The sequence below is a fragment of the Schistocerca americana genome, chromosome 2 (assembly GCF_021461395.2).
Source record: "Schistocerca americana isolate TAMUIC-IGC-003095 chromosome 2, iqSchAmer2.1, whole genome shotgun sequence".
In the NCBI taxonomy this organism is placed as follows: domain Eukaryota; kingdom Metazoa; phylum Arthropoda; class Insecta; order Orthoptera; family Acrididae; genus Schistocerca; species Schistocerca americana.
The window spans coordinates 774,851,115-774,873,998 of NC_060120.1; the positions used below are offsets into that span (position 1 = coordinate 774,851,115).

The 22,884-nt window shown below is 44.1% G+C and overlaps 1 protein-coding gene across 1 annotated transcript in view; it reads left to right on the forward strand.

Moving 5' to 3' along the window:
• The window catches only part of LOC124596058, a 93,794-nt gene extending 71,461 nt beyond the window's left edge, over positions 1 to 22,333 (forward strand). Inside the window, exon 2 of the mRNA XM_047135034.1 lies at positions 19,208 to 22,333. Coding sequence (XP_046990990.1) covers positions 19,208 to 21,933 — 2,726 coding nt within the window. The 3' untranslated portion in view covers positions 21,934 to 22,333. The remainder of the gene's footprint in view (positions 1 to 19,207) is intronic.
• Positions 22,334 to 22,884: the final 551 nt, after the last annotated feature.

Consider the following 22,884-nt stretch of genomic DNA (forward strand, 5'->3'; position numbering starts at 1 on the left):
TGTTGCTTGCAACTCAACTTTTATAGTTAAAATAAAATGTGGTTCACAAAGAAAAATTTATCTTCTGCTGTATATGGTCTGGAAAACGAAAGATGGATGGAACAGCATCATCTTTCAGCTTTCTGCGATTTACGTAATTTTCAAGGAAACAACTTTTTTCAAAATGAACGGCACATATAAAATGGTATTCTGTCGGTCGGAAATCTTGCCTCCTGACAGCGTGTAACCATTTTTGTAACAGCTGTGGTTTTGAGAAAGGAAACCTGCAAATACACTCCTGGAAATTGAAATAAGAACACCGTGAATTCATTGTCCCAGGAAAGGGAAACTTTATTGACACATTCTTGGGGTCAGATACATCACATGATCACACTGACAGAACCACAGGCACATAGACACAGGCAACAGAGCATGCACAATGTCGGCACTAGTACAGTGTATATCCACCTTTCGCAGCAATGCAGGCTGCTATTCTCCCATGGAGACGATCATAGAGATGCTGGATGTAGTCCTGTGGAACGGCTTGCCCTGCCATTTCCACCTGGCGCCTCAGTTGGACCAGCGTTCGTGCTGGACGTGCAGACCGCGTGAGACGACGCTTCATCCAGTCCCAATCATGCTCAATGGGGGACAGATCCGGAGATCTTGCTGGCCAGGGTAGTTGACTTACACCTTCTAGAGCACGTTGGGTGGCACGGGATACATGCGGACGTGCATTGTCCTGTTGGAACAGCAAGTTCCCTTGTCGGTCTAGGAATGGTAGAACGATGGGTTCGATGACGGTTTGGATGTACCGTGCACTATTCAGTGTCCCCTCGACGATCACCAGTGGTGTACGGCCAGTGTAGGAGATCGCTCCCCACACCATGATGCCGGGTGTTGGCCCTGTGTGCCTCGGTCGTATGCAGTCCTGATTGTGGCGCTCACCTGCACGGCGCCAAACACGCATACGACCATCATTGGCACCAAGGCAGAAGCGACTCTCATCGCTGAAGACGACACGTCTCCATTCGTCCCTCCATTCACGCCTGTCGCGACACCACTGGAGGCGGGCTGCACGATGTTGGGGCGTGAGCGGAAGACGGCCTAACGGTGTGCGGGACCGTAGCCCAGCTTCATGGAGACGGTTGCGAATGGTCCTCGCCGATACCCCAGGAGCAACAGTGTCCCTAATTTGCTGGGAAGTGGCGGTGCGGTCCCCTACGGCACTGCGTAGGATCCTACGGTCTTGGCGTGCATCCGTGCGTCGCTGCGGTCCGGTCCCAGGTCGACGGGCACGTGCACCTTCCGCCGACCACTGGCGACAACATCGATGTACTGTGGAGACCTCACGCCCCACGTGTTGAGCAATTCGGCCGTACGTCCACCCTGCCTCCCGCATGCCCACTATACGCCCTCGCTCAAAGTCCGTCAACTGCACATACGGTTCACGTCCACGCTGTCGCGGCATGCTACCAGTGTTAAAGACTGCGATGGAGCTCCGTATGCCACGGCAAACTGGCTGACACTGACGGCGGCGGTGCACAAATGCTGCGCTGCTAGCGCCATTCGACGGCCAACACCGCGGTTCCTGGTGTGTCCGCTGTGCCGTGCGTGTGATCATTGCTTGTACAGCCCTCTCGCAGTGTCCGGAGCAAGTATGGTGGGTCTGACACACCGGTGTCAATGTGTTCTTTTTTCCATTTCCAGGAGTGTATATGCACAGACATTATGCTAATACCGTCTTACAAAAACATTTACTAAACAAGTGCACTGACATACAAAACAACTTAAAATATCCACACACCTGTGAAATGTAATATTCGTTCCTTTCTCGAATTTATTTGTACAATTAATCGCTGCACAACTCTTCACCATTGTACTTCTTTTGATTGGATCGTACAGATAGTAGAATTACGAGTAACAAATACTGTATGCACGCCCCAACAAATATACAACGTTGAATCAGGGTCTTCATAAACAACAGCACTACACAACACATCAGACTACCACCACTATAATGGCGTCCAGCCGAAGGTTCAAATTATCGCGCGACTGCAGCGCCATCAGTGAGTCTAGTTGTTTTTTACAAGGTCTTGGGTTACAGCCATGCGGATAAGATGCCTGTCATCTCGACTGCTAGTAATACGAGGCCGTCGGGATTCAGCACGGCGTTCCGAATTACCCTTCTGAACCCACCGGTTCCATATTCTGCTGACAGTCATTGGATCTCGACCAACGCGAACAGCAATGTCGCGATACGATAAACCGCAATCGCGATAGGCTACAATCCGACCTTTATCAAAGTCGGAAACGTGATGGTACGCATTTCTCCTCTTTACACGAGGCATCACAACAACGTTTCACCAGGCACCGCCGGTCAACTGCTGTTTGCGTATGAGAAATCGGTTGTAAACTTTCCTCATGTCAGCACGTTGTAGGTGTTGCCACCAGCGCCAACCTTGTGTGAATGCTCTGAAAAGCTAATCATTTGCATATCACGGCATCTTCTTCCTGTCGGTTAAATTTCGCGTCTGTAGCACGTCATCTTTGTGGTGTAGCAATTTTAATGGCCAGTAGTGTATTTCAGTTAGTTTGGTTCAGCATGTGTCCTGCTGCCTAGTAGGCACAGGGTCCACCATGGGCCCTGATAACTTGTCCCATGTGTGATGGCCTTAACGCGTATAAGGCTTGAATGGCCTCCTGTGGCCATCCATGGTGCACTCACCTGCCTCCAAAATTCATATGGCCTTGGTCACAGCACTGCACCCATCGTTCCACCATTTCGCACATATGTCCGATTGGTGACAAGTCTTGTGATCTGGCGGGTCAGGAAAAAGGGCGACATCCTGTAACACCAAGAAGGCATGTGTTCGTGCAACAACGCGTGGTCGTGCATTGTCTTGCTGAAAAGTGGCGCAGAAAGGGTACGGCTACGCGTTGTAATGTGGTGTGTGCCTCACTGCTTTTTTTTTTCTTTAACTAATTTGTGACTGATTTTATTCTGAGAAGCTCAGTAATGTATGTAAAAACCGTAAATGTAAATGTGATTCAAAAAGTACTTGAAGTGAAGTGAAGCGCAGCAAGAAACTCTTTAGCGCGCGATCCACGCAACGCTACTATTAGAGAATATTTGAGTAAGGACTCTAAAAAAAAATTGATTTATTAAAAAAAAAGAGAACTGCTAATCTGTATCTTGTGGATAGAGGACGTGTTGCTGGGCCGTCACTCAGAACGTATTGTTACATTTAATGAAAATTGATATTTTAGTGATAAAACCGAGTAAAGTATGCGTAAGAGTTGCCAAACATTTATGTATACAAATTTTCTGGAAATGAAGAATAGAAATAACTTGTTTTTGGAAATGGAGGTGAGCTTCATTGTCGTTGCCGTCTATCAATCGACAGAATTGTAAGTGTACAAAGTTCACTAAAATACAGGGAAAGAAATGCTTTCTCTATAGTTTTCATTCAATAATTAACAACCTCTCATAATTTCTTCATTACAGTAACTGGATTATGTTCTTGTACAATAATAGTATGGTGCTGAACTCCACTGAGCAATTTTGATGTAGTAGGACGTGTAGTTTGAAGGAAGTTTGTGTGCCAAGCAATCTCCTTTTCTCACGAAATGCAGATTGCTGTTTGATCTTATTTACTTACAACAGTGGTCCCTTAGGTATGAAAAGCTACGAAAACTTGGGCTCAAAGCTATCCGCAATAAGGCCAAGTAACTAACAGAATCGTATTTTAAACCTTAAAGAGCAATAACTTCCTCCAAATTGCAATACGTCAACAACTGGTGCAGAAGCTGATCATTCAAGGAAGGCAGCAACTAAAATTCAGGTACCAGTTGCAACTTAAAGTAAAAATCTCAATCAAAAATCAATCTCTCTCTGTCTGTCTCTCTCTCTCTCTCCCCAAACACATATATAAATATTCATATTATTTTTAAAAAAGTCATTTTTATGTTGGCGCCCGAACAGGGAGTCATTCATGTAGGGCACACTGGGCTCAGTGACCTGGATAAGAACCAACTGTGATTTGTAGTTGTACCGAATACCACCCTACGCCATAACGCCAAGAGTTGACGCTGTACGACTTTTGCGAATGCAGTCATTACTATGCTTCACCCCTGTCTGCGGCGAACCAAAATACGGCCTTGATTTTATACCAAATAGAACCTGGATTCGTTCGAAAACACTATCTGATGCCATTTCTGTCCCCAGGGACGTCAATCCACACAACATTGCCGTCTAACATGTTTCTGCATATTCGTCAAAGGTAGGTGGAGATGTGGACGAAGCGCACGTAACCCATACCGTAATAAACGGCGACGGACTGTCACCCCCGATAGTGTATGATGTGTTACATTGTTCCACTGTTGCGACAGAGCCGACGAGAAAACAAATCTTCCCTGCAATGCTATTCGGATGAGTTGTCGATCTTCTCGTGGGATGGTCTGGGTGGTACGACCTGCGACCTGCCCCATCTCGTTGTATTCTATGACCTTCCGGAACCATTGTGCACACACCCGTTGCACTGCCGAAACTTTTTGTCCTCCGCTAACAGCGGTTTCCCTGACGGATGCATCACACCCTCTCATGCCAATAATGCGCACTCTTTCAAACTCACTGATTTGACGGTACTTCTGCAAGGCATCCTGCACGTCTGTTCAAGTCACACTGGTCCACTCATTACCTTCGGTTCATAGCGACAACGAGAGCCGCAAGCACATTTCACCGGTAGGTGGTGTTGCGCTGTGATGTCGATGTTGACCTTGAACGCGCGGGCCGACATGTTTCAAACGCAAATAATTTCTGTAGAACATACTAATGTGCGTGTCCTGTGAATATGAACGTCCTATCTCTAATCGTTCAAAGTGTTCTATTTTTCTGAACATTAGTGTACCTTGTTCTTTAAAAGCTGTAACTACGATCTTAAAAAGGTAGCTGCCTACAGCTCATGGAGAACCGCTCTTTCCCGTAGTACACTGTATTGCAATCTAAAACATACTGTGAGACATATTAATATAATATCTAACAACTTTTTAATGTACGTGCGTCGTGTTATTGCTTTCGTCTCACTGTCCCAAAAAACAGAAATTCTACAATTATATTGTCATGTATTGAAATAAAAGAATTTCCCATTTTTATTATTACACAGGTGCCTCACAACCAATGCAGTATCTCATACAATTTTAAATTTTTCACTCACAGATGTCATTAGCGTCGTCTGTCGCTGTTTTCTAAATAGTTCTATCTTTCACCGCAGGATGGCAGTCGCATCACCGGCTCAACGTCACTTTCTGATGATCGTTCAAAAACTATTTATTTTTTGCTGCATGAAAACGTAAAAAAAAGACGGAAATTAACTTCTAATCGCTACCTTTCAGCGTAGCTTAAAAACACATTTAAATTACATTATGATTCTGTTTGGGAGCTGAGAAATTACCTGCATTTTCTTATTGGCAATAAATACGCCTAGCTTGCGAACGAAACCCGCTAATCCTAACAGGACATTTCGCACTCACTATCGCTCAGTACTAGTTCCAACTCTGCATCAATGGATGACCCTACTTTTCTCCAGCTCTACGTTATGGTAGCGTTCCCGACTTTACGATTCAGGCTTCATGCTCGTGCAGTTTGGAAAACATCACGTACATTTATTGCTTTCACGCTTTAAGCATAGCTTAAGAAGAGTCGTTTTCACATTCTTTCAGCAAGGAGACAAGAAATGCACATCGATAATGACGTTCAATTGATTCCAAAATTCCCTGGTCCATGAGCTGAATGAGGTCTGTCACACTGGGTGGAAGAAGAGTAGATTGTATACCATCGGAATTAAGTCATATTAGCAGTTGGACCCTTGTCAGTTGTAAGGATAGATTTCAGTGGAAGCTTGTTCTTGTCCAGCTCATTTCTCACGTACAATTTTTCATGAAAAGTGTGTTTCTGTCGCTGTGTTGAAAACAAAGTGGATGTAGGGATTTCTCAATTACCGTGAGCTACAGTATGACTTCCAATTGCATTACAACACTCCATTACTGTTACGCACTGTTCCTGTTGTTTATACCAACGCGCTTGCTTCTCATTCTTGGCAGCTATTGTTTTTGAAGCATGTACAAATTTTAAAAAATGCTTAACATTGTTTTGTCTGTAATGATAAATAAAATAATATTACAGGCACAACATTGCTGTGCATTAAAAAAAGTTTTTGAAGAAAGTATCTTCTAAAATAGTTCGATTTCATCAACACTGTACAAGGCATCAGAAGTTAAATCTTCTTCCGCTGTTACTTTCCATATCTTCTTTATAAATTGTTCTGCATTTTTTTTCATTAGTGAACGACTTTCTCCGGTAACTGTCAGCTCCCGCACACCTAAACGCTTTTTTCCCACTTTGGTTGCCAGTCCTCTGATGCTAGAAACACGTTGCTGCTGCCAGGTTGTTTGTTTAAACGCGACTGCTTTTTCCTATACTGCCGGGCCACTAGCAGGAATTCCTTTACTGCGTTTTTGAGTGAATTGTCTACACTGGGCAACAGAATTAAGGATCACATTTTGGAAAACCCATAACTGTCTTCCACTACGAGGCAAAAGTTTGAAATTTAGCTTTAAGGTGTCTTCAATCTTCCTTTGTAATGTAGCAAAAGCATGGCACCCTGCAACATCAGCCTCGGGCTCGACTGCACTTCAAACAGCAATTTGTCGACACTTGTGATATGTAGGCCAGAGCTCAGAAGTTCATGTGATGTGTGAGGTAGTGATGGGGAGCTAGTGAATGAGTCGTTCAAATGAACGCTTCACTCCAGTGAAGTGTGAACTAACCACTCAATTTCAATGAACTGGTACTTCAAACTCTTCACAGGTAGCACAGTCCACATTTTTTTTCTAGTTCACTCACTCTCTTCCCCTCTCCCTCTCCCACTACATCGGCGCTACGGCACTCATTCTCTCTTCACTTCAGTCCTCCCTCTACTGCCTGTCGAGTGTCGACGAATCGCACGGTGTTTGTGGGGAATTATTGGTTTCGGAGGGGTTAGGGACGTGAGGGGCGAGGGGAAGGCAGCGTCAGCTGCTTTCTGCAGTGCTGACAACATTACTCTTGACTATTCGTGCAGTTATACTTCGCGTCTACGGGTAGCCTACCGTTGGCAACGCTTGCAGACAAATGAATATTAAAGATACAATCGAAGAGGCTGGCTGTGTGAGCACGCACAGCCAACATGAAAATAAAATGCTTACTTTGTGAGTGTGGAACTGAAGCATGCGTGGAACCCACGCTTGAAAGATAATCGTTCATGTTGGAATGTTTATCTCGTACACATTACTGAAATAATTACACTAAATGTCAATTTGAGGATTGTCCTAATTAAATTTTAAAAAATATATTTATAAATTAACACCAACGGATTTTGCGAATGTTCAGAGATTTCCGTTTAAAAACATGATTTGTTCCACTTTTTTCCCGTCAGTCGATATCTTCTGTCAGTTATAAGGTGTCCTGCCTTCGAGAACACTCTTTCACACGGCGTGGAGGTTGCAACAATACGCAGTCGTATTTTTGCAAGTTCAAAGAGCGTGGGGTATACTGACAGCCGGTCAGACCACCACTGAAGAGGATTGCCTTGTCTCTGTAGCAGGGGCTCTTGAAATATTTGTCCACTGCCACTGCTGCAGCAGCTCTCGGGTGTGGATTACTCTGCAGCCTGGAAAACACTTCATCAAATTCGAGCCAGAGACTAGAAGTAGATTCAGTGGTTGGAACTGAGATTGTTGCAGTAGCAGTGGATGTGTTCGTCACAAATTTCTCACAGTGCATGATCTGGTTTGATTTCACCTTCTCAGCAGAATTTTTATCAGAAAACCATGTAATTTGAGCCGAGGATCCAATGAAGTTGCTTCTGCGAAAATGGAATTTTCCTCTATATTTCAAAATCGTTGTTTTAGGTCTTGAGCTAACTTTTCGACCATCCGTTGCATGTCTACATGAATTTTAGTGTTATTAACGAACCTGCAACACCATTTTTTCAACGAGCGACTAAGGAGTGTAACTTTAGAAGCAGTGACAACATTTTCTCTTGACATTTCCTCGGTGCAGTCTTTGAAAACTTTCAATAGGTCACAGGCTTGTGTTACACTTGCAATGTCTCTGCAGTCAGATTTGGAAGATCCGAGCATTTCAGAATGATAACTGTCATTAGGGAATTCTTAACCTTGATTATTCTTCGCAGCATATCATAGGTTGAATTCCATCTGCTAACAGTGTCCTGCTTTAGTGTCAGAACTGGCTCTTTTAACTCTTCCTTCATCTTTTTCAGTTTCGTGCAGGCCTGCGAACTTCTTTAAAAAAAATTCAACAATTGTTTTTACTTTATTCAGAATGGGTTGAATGTGCGGAAGCCCATTCTGAACAATTAAATTGAGTGTGTGTGCAAAGCAGGGGATGTGTTTCCACAATATTAGCAGCTTCGTCGCTAACAACACACACGACTTTTTCTTGACTGCCCCATTCTCTTGTGACATGTCGCAGTTCTTCAGAGAGTTTTTCTGCCGTTGCCTTTCGTCGTATTTAAAAGCACTCTAGGAGGGAAGACGCCAGCTCCAGGTCTTTAAAGTAGTGTGCTGTCACCGACAAATAACTCTCATTCGTGGTTGAGGTCCACCCATCTACTGTCAGCACAACCGCTTCTGCAGAATTAATTTTGACTCTCACAATTTCTTTCATCATGGTGTACTGTTGTTGTAGTAGTGTATTGGTAATGGTCTTCCGAGCTGGCATTCTGTAAGCACCATTCAGTTTGCCTACAAAACTTTGGAAATGTTTGTTTTCCACTATATTGAAGGGCAAATAATCCTTTACAACAGTCTCCAGAAGTGAGAAATCTGTCTCCTGATTTCTTTTGTTCGAAAGAGATTTCGGAAAATACATAGGTAATGTTCTGTGATATTGATGTCTGCTGTCTGATAATGAAGTGATACTGTTATTTTCTGGCACCGACTTCTGTTCGCTTCTGGCAACTGCTGATGTTGGTTCCGGATTGTCCGGGTAATTTGTCCAAGAAATATCGAAAGATGCAGGAGCAGGGGGCGCTATGCGCCTGATTGACAATGACACTCGGTAGCGTTCTCGCTTCCCACGCCCGGGTTCCCGGGTTCGATTCCCGGCGGGGTCAGGGATTTTCTCTGCCTCGTGATGACTGGGTGTTGTGTGATGTCCTTAGGTTAGTTAGGTTTAAGTAGTTCTAAGTTCTAGGGGACTGATGACCATAGACGTTAAGTCCCATAGTGCTCAGAGCCATTTGAACTATTTGACAATGACACTGTTGGATGCAGCACTCGAACATGACGCACTAGATTAAATGTATTTGCTCCTTTATATGAAATACACTTAGAACAACAGTTGCACTTTGCTTTCCCATCACCTAAATCGGCGAAGAAACCCCAAATTTCACTACTTTTACAAAAAAAAAAAAAAAAAAAAAAAAACAGGAAAACTTCTGAATAATTACTTAACGTAGATATATAGAGTTTGTGACAGTGGTAAACATGCTCATTCTATTTTGGATTAAATTTTAAAAGGATCATAAAAGTGGACTGCATTTTGTTGGTAGCCCTAGTTTTCAGTCCATGAATACAACAAATAAGGTTTCACTTGTCAGATAAAGACTTTTTTGGTCGCTTCATGAGGAAATGTCGAGCAAGATTAAAAAACCTTATTTATATGTGACAGGCTTCTCTGTTTATCTTTCCTTTGTCCCATTAGACCATGTTCTGTTTAAGTTAACTCATTGTCAGACGCTGTAAGAGCGTAAAACGATGCGTGCACGTTACTGCATAGTTCGGCCATCTGTTGGTAAAATTATGATTACGAAGCTTTATTGTACGAGCGAGGCGAAGTGAGCGTAGCCGCGGCTGAGCGGCGAAATGGGCAACTTCGCCAGGCTTCGGTACTTCATGAATGAACTACTTCATTTGAACGCTTCACGGCAAAGAGTGAAATGAATGAAGTAGTTCACGGGAATGAACTAGTTCGACCCATCTCTAGTGTGAGGTGGGTTACTCCTGTCACATTGGCACCAAATACCACCACAGTTTTGGCCAACGCCATCAAGGACGTGTCACACGATGGTAAAGTCGTCAACCCCCTCTTAGACAGGTATTGCACTATCATATTTCTTTGTCAACGTCGATATGTCAAATATTTATGGGAAATTTTATTTATGTCAAGTTGGATGGTGTAATAGGGAACTTCGTCAAATTTCGCCTGTCGTCGAATGAATATGATCAAATCTAGGCCTCGCTGTAGGTTTGATCATAAAAGTCGCTTGTCTTCTGTTCACTGCAATGTGAAATGTTACCACTTGGAACGCTAGCATCGCTTCAGTGTTCTGTCACCAGTAGTGTGTTTGCAAACATGGCTGTGAAGTTTAATTCGAGTGTACCGCCAACTACAAAATTAATAGATATGTATGTAGCTGATGAGGAAAACGGATTAATAAGACTGGAGAGCTACAAAAAAATTGCGGAGGTCATTAGCAGTGAGATTCGGCCCAGGTGCACAGCTGACGACAAAAAGACAATTAATGGTCTCCGCTCAAGCTACTCTCACGAGAAAGCACAAAACTGCGTATCGACATACATATTTCATTTTATAAATTTTCTGAGCTCTCCAGTCTTCTTAATCTACTTTTGAACTCAGAATGCCTCACATTGTAAAGCGGCTCATCAGCTTCATACATTTCTATTAATTTTGTAGTTGTTGGACACAATACGTAATTATTACTTTGATCTACAATAAAAATAATACCTAATGCACATAAAGTGTATTGAACATTAATTTACTTTCAGATAGTGGCCCTTTAGTGCTTTATAAATTGCTTCACACGTTTCAGGTATTGTTTTAGCTGATGTGCACTGTGGTATTCGAGTGCTGTACTGTAAGCTAGAGTAGCTCTTTCCTGTACCAAGTAATCGGAGTGTTACTGTGAGCCTGTCCTCTGCAGATATAGCAGTTCTTAAGTGAGTTAGTATTGTGCTTTGTGATATGACGAGACACTTCACTGAGCAAATACTGAAATGTATGCTAATCCATTCTTAAGTAATTTATGTACAACTTGACGTCCTCCACTAGAAGCTCACCTAACAAATTTTTTGAATGCTTTTATCGTCTCGTCGGTCGTAAAACCCACAGTTTCAGCCAGGTGCGTTTCTTCACACCCCCCACACCCCCCCCCCCTTTCCCTTCCAAATGCACACACAGTGCAATTGTGGTACATGCAACGGTTGCGCCTAATAACAAGTTGTTGTTGTCAGTCATTTTGAACCTCGACGAAAAGTGTGATAACGTGTAATCTCCCTTTTTAGCGCCACACGATATCTCTGTCAAACAAATTTGACGAATATTTAATCATATCTTTGATATTTTTATCAAAGAAATATGATAGTGTAGTACCGGCCTTACTCACGTTTTACTCCTTCTACTTGTTTTGACGCCTCTGCGAAGGAGGCCACAACGGCGACACCCAGCGTTGAATTCTTTCAGTTTCCTTACGTGTGGCCTCTCCAAAGATTTCAGAAACTACGTCGCTCAGAATAGATGCAAAAAGGCCTCAGAGTGTGGCATGAAGCGTGTCGATGAACACTTTTTCCTTGTGGTGTTGGTTCCCACACATTCCGCGGGTCAAGATGACAGTTGTCAGTGCGATGAGCAACAAGACGACATTATTAACAACCTTCGACGCTGTTGGCATCTCCGGACGTTTCAACCCTTCTCTGAAGACGTTGTAGGGCTGCGTCCTCTTTAAACGTCATCGCACCCCTTAGGCGTCCAGCGAGACCACAATTTCTGCTCTTGTGTACATATTGTAACCGATTTTGATTCGTTGAAAATAATTCGACAAAATTTGAACATGATCTGAAACAGCAAAGAGTGCTTATGCATTTTCTGCCCTTCTGTTTCATGTCCCTCTGTGGCGTGATCAAGGAGGGTTGCGACATTGATATAGATGTAAATACAGCAGGAAAGGTCCCTCTAAGACACCGCAGTTTGGCAATACCTTCGGTGACACCAGCTCACTTTTACTGAGAATTTTAAAAGTGCGCCTTTACAGAGAAGATCTGAGAAGTAGAGCTCGCCTGCAGACAGGCAGCTGCCATTGGAGCAGGTTGTCTTCCTGCAGGCGCATAGGGCTAATTTGTAGGTTTTCTCTGTAAAGGCACATTTTAAAATTCTCAGTAAATGTGGACAGGTGTCACTGAGGGTACAGCCAAACTGCAGGGGATCGCAGAGGGACACTTTGCTGTTGTATTCGCGTATGAGTCAATGTTGTACCCCTCCATGGCCATGCCATAGGAGGCGGGGGGGGGGGGGGGGGGGGCGTGAAGCAAGTGGGCAGAAAAATGATAAGCACTCTTTGCTGCTTCAGATTACATTCGAATTTGCTTGAATGATTTTCAATGGACGCTAGTGATTCCAGTGTGGGCATGAGAGCAAAAACTAAGGTCGCACTGCGATTTCTGAATCAGTGAGAAAGCAGCCCTACAATGTCTTTAGAGAGGGTTGAAATGTCCGTGGGGGTTAGTAGAGTCAAAGGTTGTCAAGAACTGGCGTTTTGACTGCGGAATGTGCGGGAATCAACGCCCTATTTCATTGACACTCTATAAGCCACTGAGTCCCTTTTGTGGCAATTCCAAGCGGCACTTTGTCTGAAGTCTTCTGCTTGGCCACCCATGAGGAAACTGCGTGATTTCAACACTGGGTGTAGCTGTTTGGAAATTTGTGGTAAGGTCTTATGTGACTAAACTGCTGAGGTCATCGATCCCTAAGCTTACGCACTACTTCATCTAATTTAAACTAACTTATGCTAAGGACAGCACACACACCCATGCCCAAGGGAGGACTCGAACCTCTGACAGGGGTAGCCGTGCGAACCATGACACGTGTCTATCCCGCGCGGCTCAGTCTCTAGGTGTCAAACATACATTGTTTGGCTACAGACCTGTTTACATGTATCTGCACATACGTTCTCATGTTTCCTCACAGTAGTACCTTCCATATTTAAAGAACGGCTACCCTGCGCAGCTGTGTCGCCATTCTGATCTCCATCTCAGAGGTGTCAAAAGGAGTCAGATGTGAGTAATAGGGTTTGTAACGACCCTCCCATCGCGTTACACATCAACGGTGATGTTAGAGAGAACTGTTGTTAAATTCGGTGGCCCACCTCACAGGTCACATGAACCAGAGTTCTGGTCTTCGCTTCTGAAAAGTCGTCAAACGCGAGGATGACATCGCAGGGCACCATGCTTTTGCACCATTATAGAGGAAGGTTGTAGGCATCTTTTAGCCCAGCTGCAAACTTCTGTGCCGCAATGGAAGCCAATTATGGTGTTTCAGAAAACTGATCTTTTAATTGTGTTCTGAGGTGTATGAGCAGCTACGTCCAGTTCTTCCATCTCCCTCATTTGCATAACGTTCCTTTTCCCAACCCCTTCCCGATTTGGTTTGCACGCTGTCGAATAACATCTATGTTTTATGTCATAAGAAAGTAGCTATTCCAACACTGTACTCAGCAGCAATGCCTTTGTGCGAAGAACTTCGGTTCAACTTACCGTAAATGCCGATGCGCAGCGTAACGTGTTTCCTTTCAGCAGCCATGATACTGAACTGTAAACTCACAGTTTCAGACATGTGTAGCATTCTTGTACATTTTAATTAACTGACATCACTGTTGCGCATGATAATTCATTTTTTTTGTCATTTGTGTCCAAGCCGGGTTATGGAGAGGCCTGACTAGTGAGAGTCAAATTAGCGAGAGTATAATGAGTTTGTTGCACACGGAGCGCGAATATTGGCCTTTTCATGGCACAAGTGCTACGGGCTTAGAGATTGTTTAGTGAAGTCTGAAGGACTGGCAGGGAGTTCTGCAACGTCGTGGCCCGTGTACAATGGGGAGAGCCACTGAGACTTAATGAGAAGCGAAGTAGGCAGGTGGCTGTCCCTTTAACTGAATGTATGTTAGTTCACTAGTGACTACACCTGGGTTTGTGCATTTCAGCGCCAGAATAAGCAAGTAAAAAAGATTTTCGCCCAGTGTCACCTTGAATGTCGTAGGTCACAAAATCGCTGTTTCAACCATGAAACGGCTCCAGCTATACCTTGAAACTTAAAAACGGCGGATGCGGCGTCATCCTTGCCTGTGGTAGGACAGCGTCTGCGTGGGAGAACGTTTAGAAAATGAGCTCCATTTCTCACTGAATATTCTATAAGCATTGCATTAGGTTCGCTGACAGTCCAATTTCGACATTGCCATACTGAAATAAGAGAGCGATCAATGAGAAAACTCGCAAGTGGCGATGAAGTCACCAATTATCAGAAATACGAGGGCTGTTCAGTAAATAATGCAACACATTTTTTTTTTTTTTCTGAAAGAGGGTTGCTTTTATTCAGGAAACCAATGCGCCGTATTACTCCCCCTCTTTTGGCTACAAAAACTCTATTTTTCAACTTATCTCTGTTAAACGCGACCACCTTCATGGGAGATCCTGTAGCTGGCCGCTGTGACCGAACGGTTCTAGGTGCTTAAGTCCGGAACCGCGATGCTGCTACGGTCGCAGGTTCGAATCCTGCCTTGGGCATGGATGTGTGTGATGTCCTTATGTTAGTTAGGTTTAAGTAGTTCCAAGTCTAGGGGACTGATGACCTCAGATGTTACGTCCCATTTGGAGATCCTGTATTCCCGCATGGTACCACTCTACTGGTCGATGTTGGACCCAACATCTTGCTGCACTAATAACGTCCCTACCATCCACGTACTGCTTCCTGTGGAGTGCATCCTTCACTGCGCCAAACAGATGGAAGTTGGAAGGTGAGAGACCCTGGCTGTAGGGAGAATGAGGCAAAGTTGTCATCTTGTATTGAAAGGGTAGCTTGCCATGGAGCCGGAAGGAGAGCGGATTTTGATTCTCACGCTCGCACAGCTGACGCCGGCGACTGGGTCGAGCGAGCTGCTGTACTTGACTAATGCTACGTTACACATACTCTCTATGAATCTAAAGAAGTAATATTAAATATTAATAGATCTTTCACATAATTAGTGCACCAAATTCTATGGATAACAGATCCACACTGCTAAAATTTCAAATCAATAACTTCAATACTTTTGTAGATATAAATTTTTACCTAAAACGTATAATAACCGTGCTGGCATTGTGAAACCGTGTTAGGTAGTCACGTATAGTATGAAGCGAAACTACAACCAAGAGGACAGGTCCATATAAATAATTTCCTGGAATTTTCTGTCGTTTCATTGCCACAGATATCTAGCATAATTAACAGTACATTCGAAAATTATTATTTCATTGTGGTTTGATTGTGTGAGCGTTTTCGAGAGACTGACTGAGTGAATGGAGGACATATGTAGTGTGCGAGTGTAATACAGGGTGTCCCACTCAAACGTTCCTGATTTCAAAGAACCAGAAAAAAACCACAGTAGATGTGACAATGAAAAATGCACCACATTGTAAAGCATCTCAAAGCATTTATTTATTTATCAATACATCTCTACATGTGAACCATTTGTAGCCAAAGAATACCGAGTCTATATTCAATTTCTTGGCAAGTTCATACGATCATGAAGAAATCAAGCAGCGTAATGATGGGTGAACGTGGTGGCCAGGTAATGGGTCCTCCGCGTCCGATCCAACAGCTGGGAAATTTCCTATCCAGGAACTTGCAAACAGTCGTTGACCAATGCGGTGGAGCTCCATCTTGTGAAAAAAGATGTGGCCTTGCAAGTCTTGTATCTGAGGGTACACAGACTGCTCCAACATATCCAGATACACTGACCCATTCACTGTTTGTTCCACAAAGAAGAACAGTCCAACAATCCTGTTGTGCATTAGCCGGCACCAGATGTTTAGTTTAGGGCTATCACGAACATGTTCAATGACAACATGCGGATTTTGAGAACCCCAAATCCGAACATTATGCCTATTAACCCTTCAGGATAGATGAAAGGTTGCTTCATCTAAGAATAAACATCTTTAGCAGGAAGCTGGCATCCATATCAATACACTGCAGCATATCTGCAGCAAATTGTTGTTGGCGTCGTTTGTCGTTCGGCGTCAGATGTTGCAGAATTTGCACTTTGTAAGCACACATACGAAGACGCTGGTCAACTATACGATGCAATGTTGATCGAGGCACATCAAGTTGCCTAGATGCTTGACGAATTGACTTACATGTGCTTCTGAGAAACGTTTGTGTGATGTCCTCAACTGCCTCTTCTGAAACTCTGTAACATGCACTGCCAGAATGTTTCAGAACACTTCCTGTTGCCAGAAACTTCCTATACCATTCCTTAATTGTTTTCACATCAGGTGGATCACATTCATACACGTAACAATAATTTCTTTGCACAGTAATCGGCGACTTTGTTTCTGCAGACCACACTACTGCTTGTGCACGCTGCTGTGGAGTCGCCATTTTCACTTCATGCGACCACGCTGCACTCTGGCGACGATACTTGGTACTTCTGGAGCGGAGAGATGGAGGGTAAGGCGGGACACAACAGTGAAGGTATAGCAGAGGGCGGGGGTTGGAGACGAGAGGAAAACCAGGGGATGAGGGGGATCAAGGCAGCAGGAGGTGTAGAGTATGTGGATATGTTCGAGGAATAGGAGCAGTTGGGGGAAAGGAATCAGGTCGTAGAGGATCCATGCGGGGGATGGGATGCGTATACAGAAGGCAAGGAGGAGTGCATGGCGCTCGAGGTTCTGGGGGACTTATAGAATTTGGGGGGGGGGGATATCCAGGCGGCTCTGGCATAACAGAGGATGGGATGGGTTAAGGATAAGTAGGTGTGGAGGATGGTATAGAGATTCAGCCCCCATGTCTGGCCAGAGAGGAGTTTGAGGAGTCAGAGGCAGTTGTGTGCTTTGGATTGTATAGAGCGGAGATGAGGGATCCAGGTGAGGTGATGGTCAATGGTGAGGCCAAGGTAGATGAGGGTGGGGAAGAGGCAGACAGGATGGGTGCAGATGTTAAGGGAGAAATCAAGGAGCCGGAAGGAGCGAGTCGTATGACCTATGATGATTGGCTGAGTCTTTGAAGGATTGAGTTTCAGGAGCCACTGGGTACACCATGTGGCAAAAAGGTCAAGGTGATTCTGGAGAAGGCGTTGGGACCGTTGGAGGGTAGGAGTGAGGGCAAGGAATGCAGTGTCATTGGCATACTGCAGGAGGTGTACTGGAGGGGGTGGTTGGGGCATATCTGCCGTGTACAGGAGGTAGAGGAGAGGGTAGAGGACAGATCCCTGGGGCACACCTGCAGACGGGTATAAGGTGCGGGAATCGATGTTATGGATGGTGACGTAGGAGGGGCGGCGAGAGAGGAAGGAGGCAATCAGATGGGCGTAGTTGACAGGAGGGGCGTAGGTATGGAGTTTAAACAGGAGACCAGGATGCCAGACACGGTCGTAGGCGTTTTCGAGGTCGAGGGAGACAAAAATGGCGGGGCGACGGGAGTTAAGTTGGAGGGAGAGGAGATGAGTGAGGCATAGGAGTTGGTCATCGGCAGAGAAGGAAGGTCGAAAGCCACATTGGGTGTTGGGGAGGAGGTGGTTTCGGTGAAGGTGGTGATGGATGCTCCAGGTAAGGATGTGCTTGCTGAACACCGAGGTGACATACATAGGGCGATAGGAAGAGACATCAGACGGAGGCTTGGTGGGTTTGGAAAACATCACGACACAGGAAGTTTTCCAAAGGGCGGGGCAGAAGCCGGTGGCAAGGATTACGTTGTAGAGGGTGGAAAGGACTGCAAGGAAGGAGGGAGGGCAGTGTTTGAGGTTAACAATGCTGTACAGCTCTTCTTTAAATAATTAATTTCTTGCAAATACACTACTCGGGTTTGCCGCCGGATGGTAATGTGTAACTCGCACAACATTTCATAGCCGCCGCGCGATTATCTTCAGTCGCGCCTTGTAGCGATGACAGCAGCAGCTACTACCACCTGAAGATGTCGAGCAGTTGCATCGATGAAATATTGTGCAAGTTACGGCGCCAAACGCGAGAAGTGCATTTGCAACAGATCCGTCGGGAAAGCATGTAAAGTCACATATAATTTCTTTATTGACACATCATGAGGGTATAGTAAGAATATTTAGTCCTCTAAAATTATGTTTACAGAATATCTGATAAGCTCTTGCTCAAGTTTCAATAACCCCTCAATTACATGAGCTACATTCCTCATTTAACAATTCAGTATGAGAGTTGACGATTATATATGGTTGACAGGATGTACACATTTTGTGTTTCAAACATTTACCTTCTCATAAATATCAGAGTGCTTATCGTGGAGCAAATTTTATTGAATTTATTTTGACATACAGTCAATCAGAATCAGTTGACTACTGTCGCAATGTAAATAAAACGAAAGTCTTAATTGTGAAAGTAGTTCTACACTGACTTCTGTTTTATTTAAATTTTATTACTATGATTCGCCCACGAAATTAATTAACAGTAACATACAGGAATTTTCATTTCTCTACTTAATTTAGAAATCAGTCTCTAGGGACAATTGGAAATTTGTGGTAAGAACTTATGGGACCAAACTGCTCAGGTCATCAGTCCCTAAACTTACACACTACTTAATCTAACTTAAACTAACTTACGCTAAGGACAACACACACCCCAGGACTCGAACCTCCGACGAGGGGAGCCGCGCAAACCGTGACAAGACGCCCAAGACCGCGCGGCTACACCGTGTGGCTCAGTCGCTAGGTGTGAAACACACACTGTTTGGTTACAGACCTGTTTCCATGTATGTGCACGTAGGTTGTCATGTTTCCTCACTGTAGTACCTTTCATATTTAAACAAAGTCTTGATTCTAGTTACTTACTTCTGTCTTCACTTGCGTTTATCATTATCTACATACTTCGATCACTGGGGGTCATAATATTTTAACAGATAAAATTTGAGTAAATGTGCAGATGTTAATGTTTACAGATGATAGTAAGCAGGAAACTAATGACGACCAGGTCACTGATCTTTCTTTGTTGTAGTGATAAAATCTTTTTTATAAATTGTTTGATTACAGATTATATTTGATTATGACTATGTCCTAACTGAAGTGTACGTGATTTTGATCGTCTAACTGAAGAAACGGGTAATTATTAACTTCCCTTTTTTCGAAATGACAAGTGCTCATTTAAACATTTTCTTTTCCAGATCTTGTCGCTGACTGGCGCCATCTGTTTTCTGGTCTCCCGGAGTTCAGCAGCAGCGTAAATGATGACTGGACAAAAGATGTCAGTCATCTTCTCGAGACCAATTACAAGATCCTAGAGGACGCCAATCACGATGCAATTACAACACAAGACGCTACATTAGCAACTGGTGACTCGAAATTAGACAGTTCGGAGGAAAGAAAGAGAACTAAAGACAACAAAGAATTTAATAAAAAACATAATGTGTTGCACTACATTTTTCCTGTATTGGAAACGAACCCCAAAGTGATAGGACCAACTGATTTAAGCTCACAAAAGCCAGATCACACTCCTACGCTGTTACTGAAGAATAGCTCATACCACAATGGAGAGGAAAAAGTTAAATCCGAATACGGTATTCTCACAATACTGCTTCCGTTTAGGATAGAAAAATATGCTGAAAAGAATGGAAAACTCAATCACGACAAGGGTGGTACTTCTGCAGCTCTCGACGATGACCAAGGTATGGAGGACAGAGGTCTAGAGCTAAAGAAAGAAAAGTTCAGGTCATTCAGGAGAAAGAGAGATGTTTCGAACGATGAAAGTGAAACAATGGAGTCACGGCTATTATCTGCGGATAATGAGGATGAAGATGAAAAGTCCGTCTCTGACGAATCTGAAAAGTGGAGTAGTCCAGAGAAGAAAGAAAAGAGGGACACTGGAAGCCTCTCAGTCGAAATCACTACACCTAATCCTAAAGCTAACGTTTCTAATAACCTCAATTACACCAGTGGGAGGTCAGAAAACAACACCGATGACTCGAATAAGATAGCGATTTCTCGAAACCTGGACATGCAAGTGACGACTTCATTACCGCCGTGCACGACCACCAAAAATGGAAGCACAGAGTGCGGAAACAAACACGAGGAACCGAGAGAGGCAACAGAGTTGAGCGTGAAGTACTTAGGGGAAACTACTGACGGAACAGATGGACCGATGAGAGTCGAGGACGACTTTGCCTACGTTACAGATACCCCAGAAATTCATTTGAGCGGAGACAGAGACACTGTATCTGGTGAGATTGTATCAGACTCAGGAAAAATTATTACTCTACACTGGACTCTCAGATTTGAGCCAGAAGACAGCTCTTCTGAGAGTGGGGAGCACCCTCACCCTCCAGCTGATGACGGACGTGACGTGTTCGAACAAAATGTATACGTGGATCACGATGTTAGTCCTGGATACGGACATACGTCAGATTTTCCCGAGCACACGAGAATTGAAGGAGACTATTCAGAATATTTAGACCAGCTGCCCCTGCCATCTGTGGCGGCCCAAGTGTTTCCATACATGCAAAGTGCAGGGCCACCCTCAGTTGGGGAATACCCATCTACAGACCAAGTTATAGTTCCTGTTGTGGAATCGCATTACCCGCCGCCGATTTCAGAGGCGCTTGAGCACGAGTTGGAGTCACAGTCTGGAGTAGTTCTCCCAGACGATGAACTGACGGATGGCCTAGTTGACATGGAGTCAGAACATAGAATGCCCTTTGTTGATGCATCAGAAGAAGAACCACTTCATCCCGATACTACGTATATTCCGTCATCGCTGGAAGAGTCAGTTGAGATGGAGCCCGGCCTTCCAGCGTCGTTTGCGGTCACATCAGTAGAAGAACCACTTGATTCTGATACCATGTATATCCCGTCATCACTGGAAGAGCCAATTGAGATGGAGCCCGGACTTCCAGCGTCGTTTCCGGACGCATCAGTAGAAGAACCACTTGATCCTGATACCGCTTATATTCCGTCATTGCTGGAAGAGCCAGTTGAGATGGAGCCTGGAATTCCAGTGTCGTTTGCGGGCGCATCAGTAGAAGAACCACTTGATCCTGATACCGTTTATATTCCGTCATTGCTGGAAGAGCCAGTTGAGATGGAGCCTGGAATTCCAGTGTCGTTTGCGGACGCATCAGTAGAAGAACCACTTGATCCTGATACCGCGTATATTCCGTCATTGCTGGAAGAGCCAGTTGAGATGGAGCCTGGAATTCCAGTGTCGTTTGTGGACGCATCAGTAGAAGAACCACTTGATCCTGATACGTTGTACATCCCGTCATCACTAGACGGGCCAGTTGACATGGTGCCCGGACTTTCAGTGTCATTTACGGACGCGTCAGAAGAAGTACTGTTTGATCCTGATGCGTTTTATATTCCGCCATCGCTGGGTGAGCCAGTTGACATAGGGCCCGTACTTCCGCTGTCATTTACAGGCGCGTTTGTAGAAGAACCATTTGCTCCTGATACATTGAATATTCCGTCATCGCTGGGTGAGCCAGTTGACATAGGGCCCGTACTTCCAGCGTCAGGAGAAAAACTATTTGTTCCTGATACATTGTCACATATTCCATCATCGCTGGATGAACCAGTTGACATTGAGTCCGGATTACCAGTGACGCTTGTGGACCTGCTCGCTGGCTTACCATTCAGAAATCCGTCATCGCTGGAAAAACAATCAATGATTATCTATGACGACAATGGGCAGGGCGCGGAACTACAGCAAATCATCGATGAGTCAACAGGCGGACAGTTTTATCCTGCTGCAATGTCGCTTGAATATTTACCTGCCTATGATGAAACTGGTCTAAAAAGCTACGTCGAAAAAGACCATCGTGATCTTATCGACAGCGCGGCAGGAGTTCCTTGTCGATGTAACGAAGTCGTCGCTCGCAATTTCAACGATCGACCCTGAGACTGAGAAAGACAACCCTCACTGTCGTGATAACAGTCATGGATGGGTGGGCTGGAAATGGAGATACCTAGGAAAACTTATACAGGACATTCTACATAGGAGTTTCCGAGCAGGGTCCGTCTTACTCTTATACACGTGAGGCATCCTAATTCTTCGTCGAAATCTAAAATACGACCTCTAAGAATTTTCTGTTTTTAAAAGTTCTCAGATCGTCGAAGTTTATTGATAAACACGAATTTAGTAAATTTTTATTGCTCCAACTATAAAAGTTACAGCATTTATTTTTAACTTTCCCTCCCGTACCTTCCTCAAAGCATTACAAGGAAAAATATCAACGAAACTGTCGAATGTCACCCGCATCAGTACAAGGAGTATCCTCAGCGTTCAGGGGCTTCTTACAGCTGACATCAAACACTCCCATCTTATTTCATACTTTAGCACTGAATATATTGCGCTGAATAGCAAACAAATATTTTCTGTACCGATGGAATATTTAATCCAGAACCAGTTGATGTTATATCTACACTTTTAGTCACAACGAGTACACATAATACACACGATGACTCCAAGTCTACCGACAACTTTCATAGCTTGATCACGGATCTTGCTGAGTATTTTGACGCAAATTGGAGGATCAAAATTTGAATTAGGAAGAAAATAAAAAAATTTAAATAATTGACTCTATTTTACTAAGTACATAGCAGTCTCCCCGTAATTTCTTAATCTGTAGTTATTATGCCGAAGTACACCAAGTCATGGAATTTCTAGATGCATGCTAAGTATTCTTTACGAAGTGGTACATTATTTCAGTAAATTACTTTAATTTTTAGGTGGTGAGAAAAATTTCACCATTCTAACTTCCCAGAATGAGTGTTTATCTCTGCAACGGAGTGCACGCTGCAGAGCGAGAAATTCATTCTGGGAACATCCCCGGGCTGCGGCAAGACTACG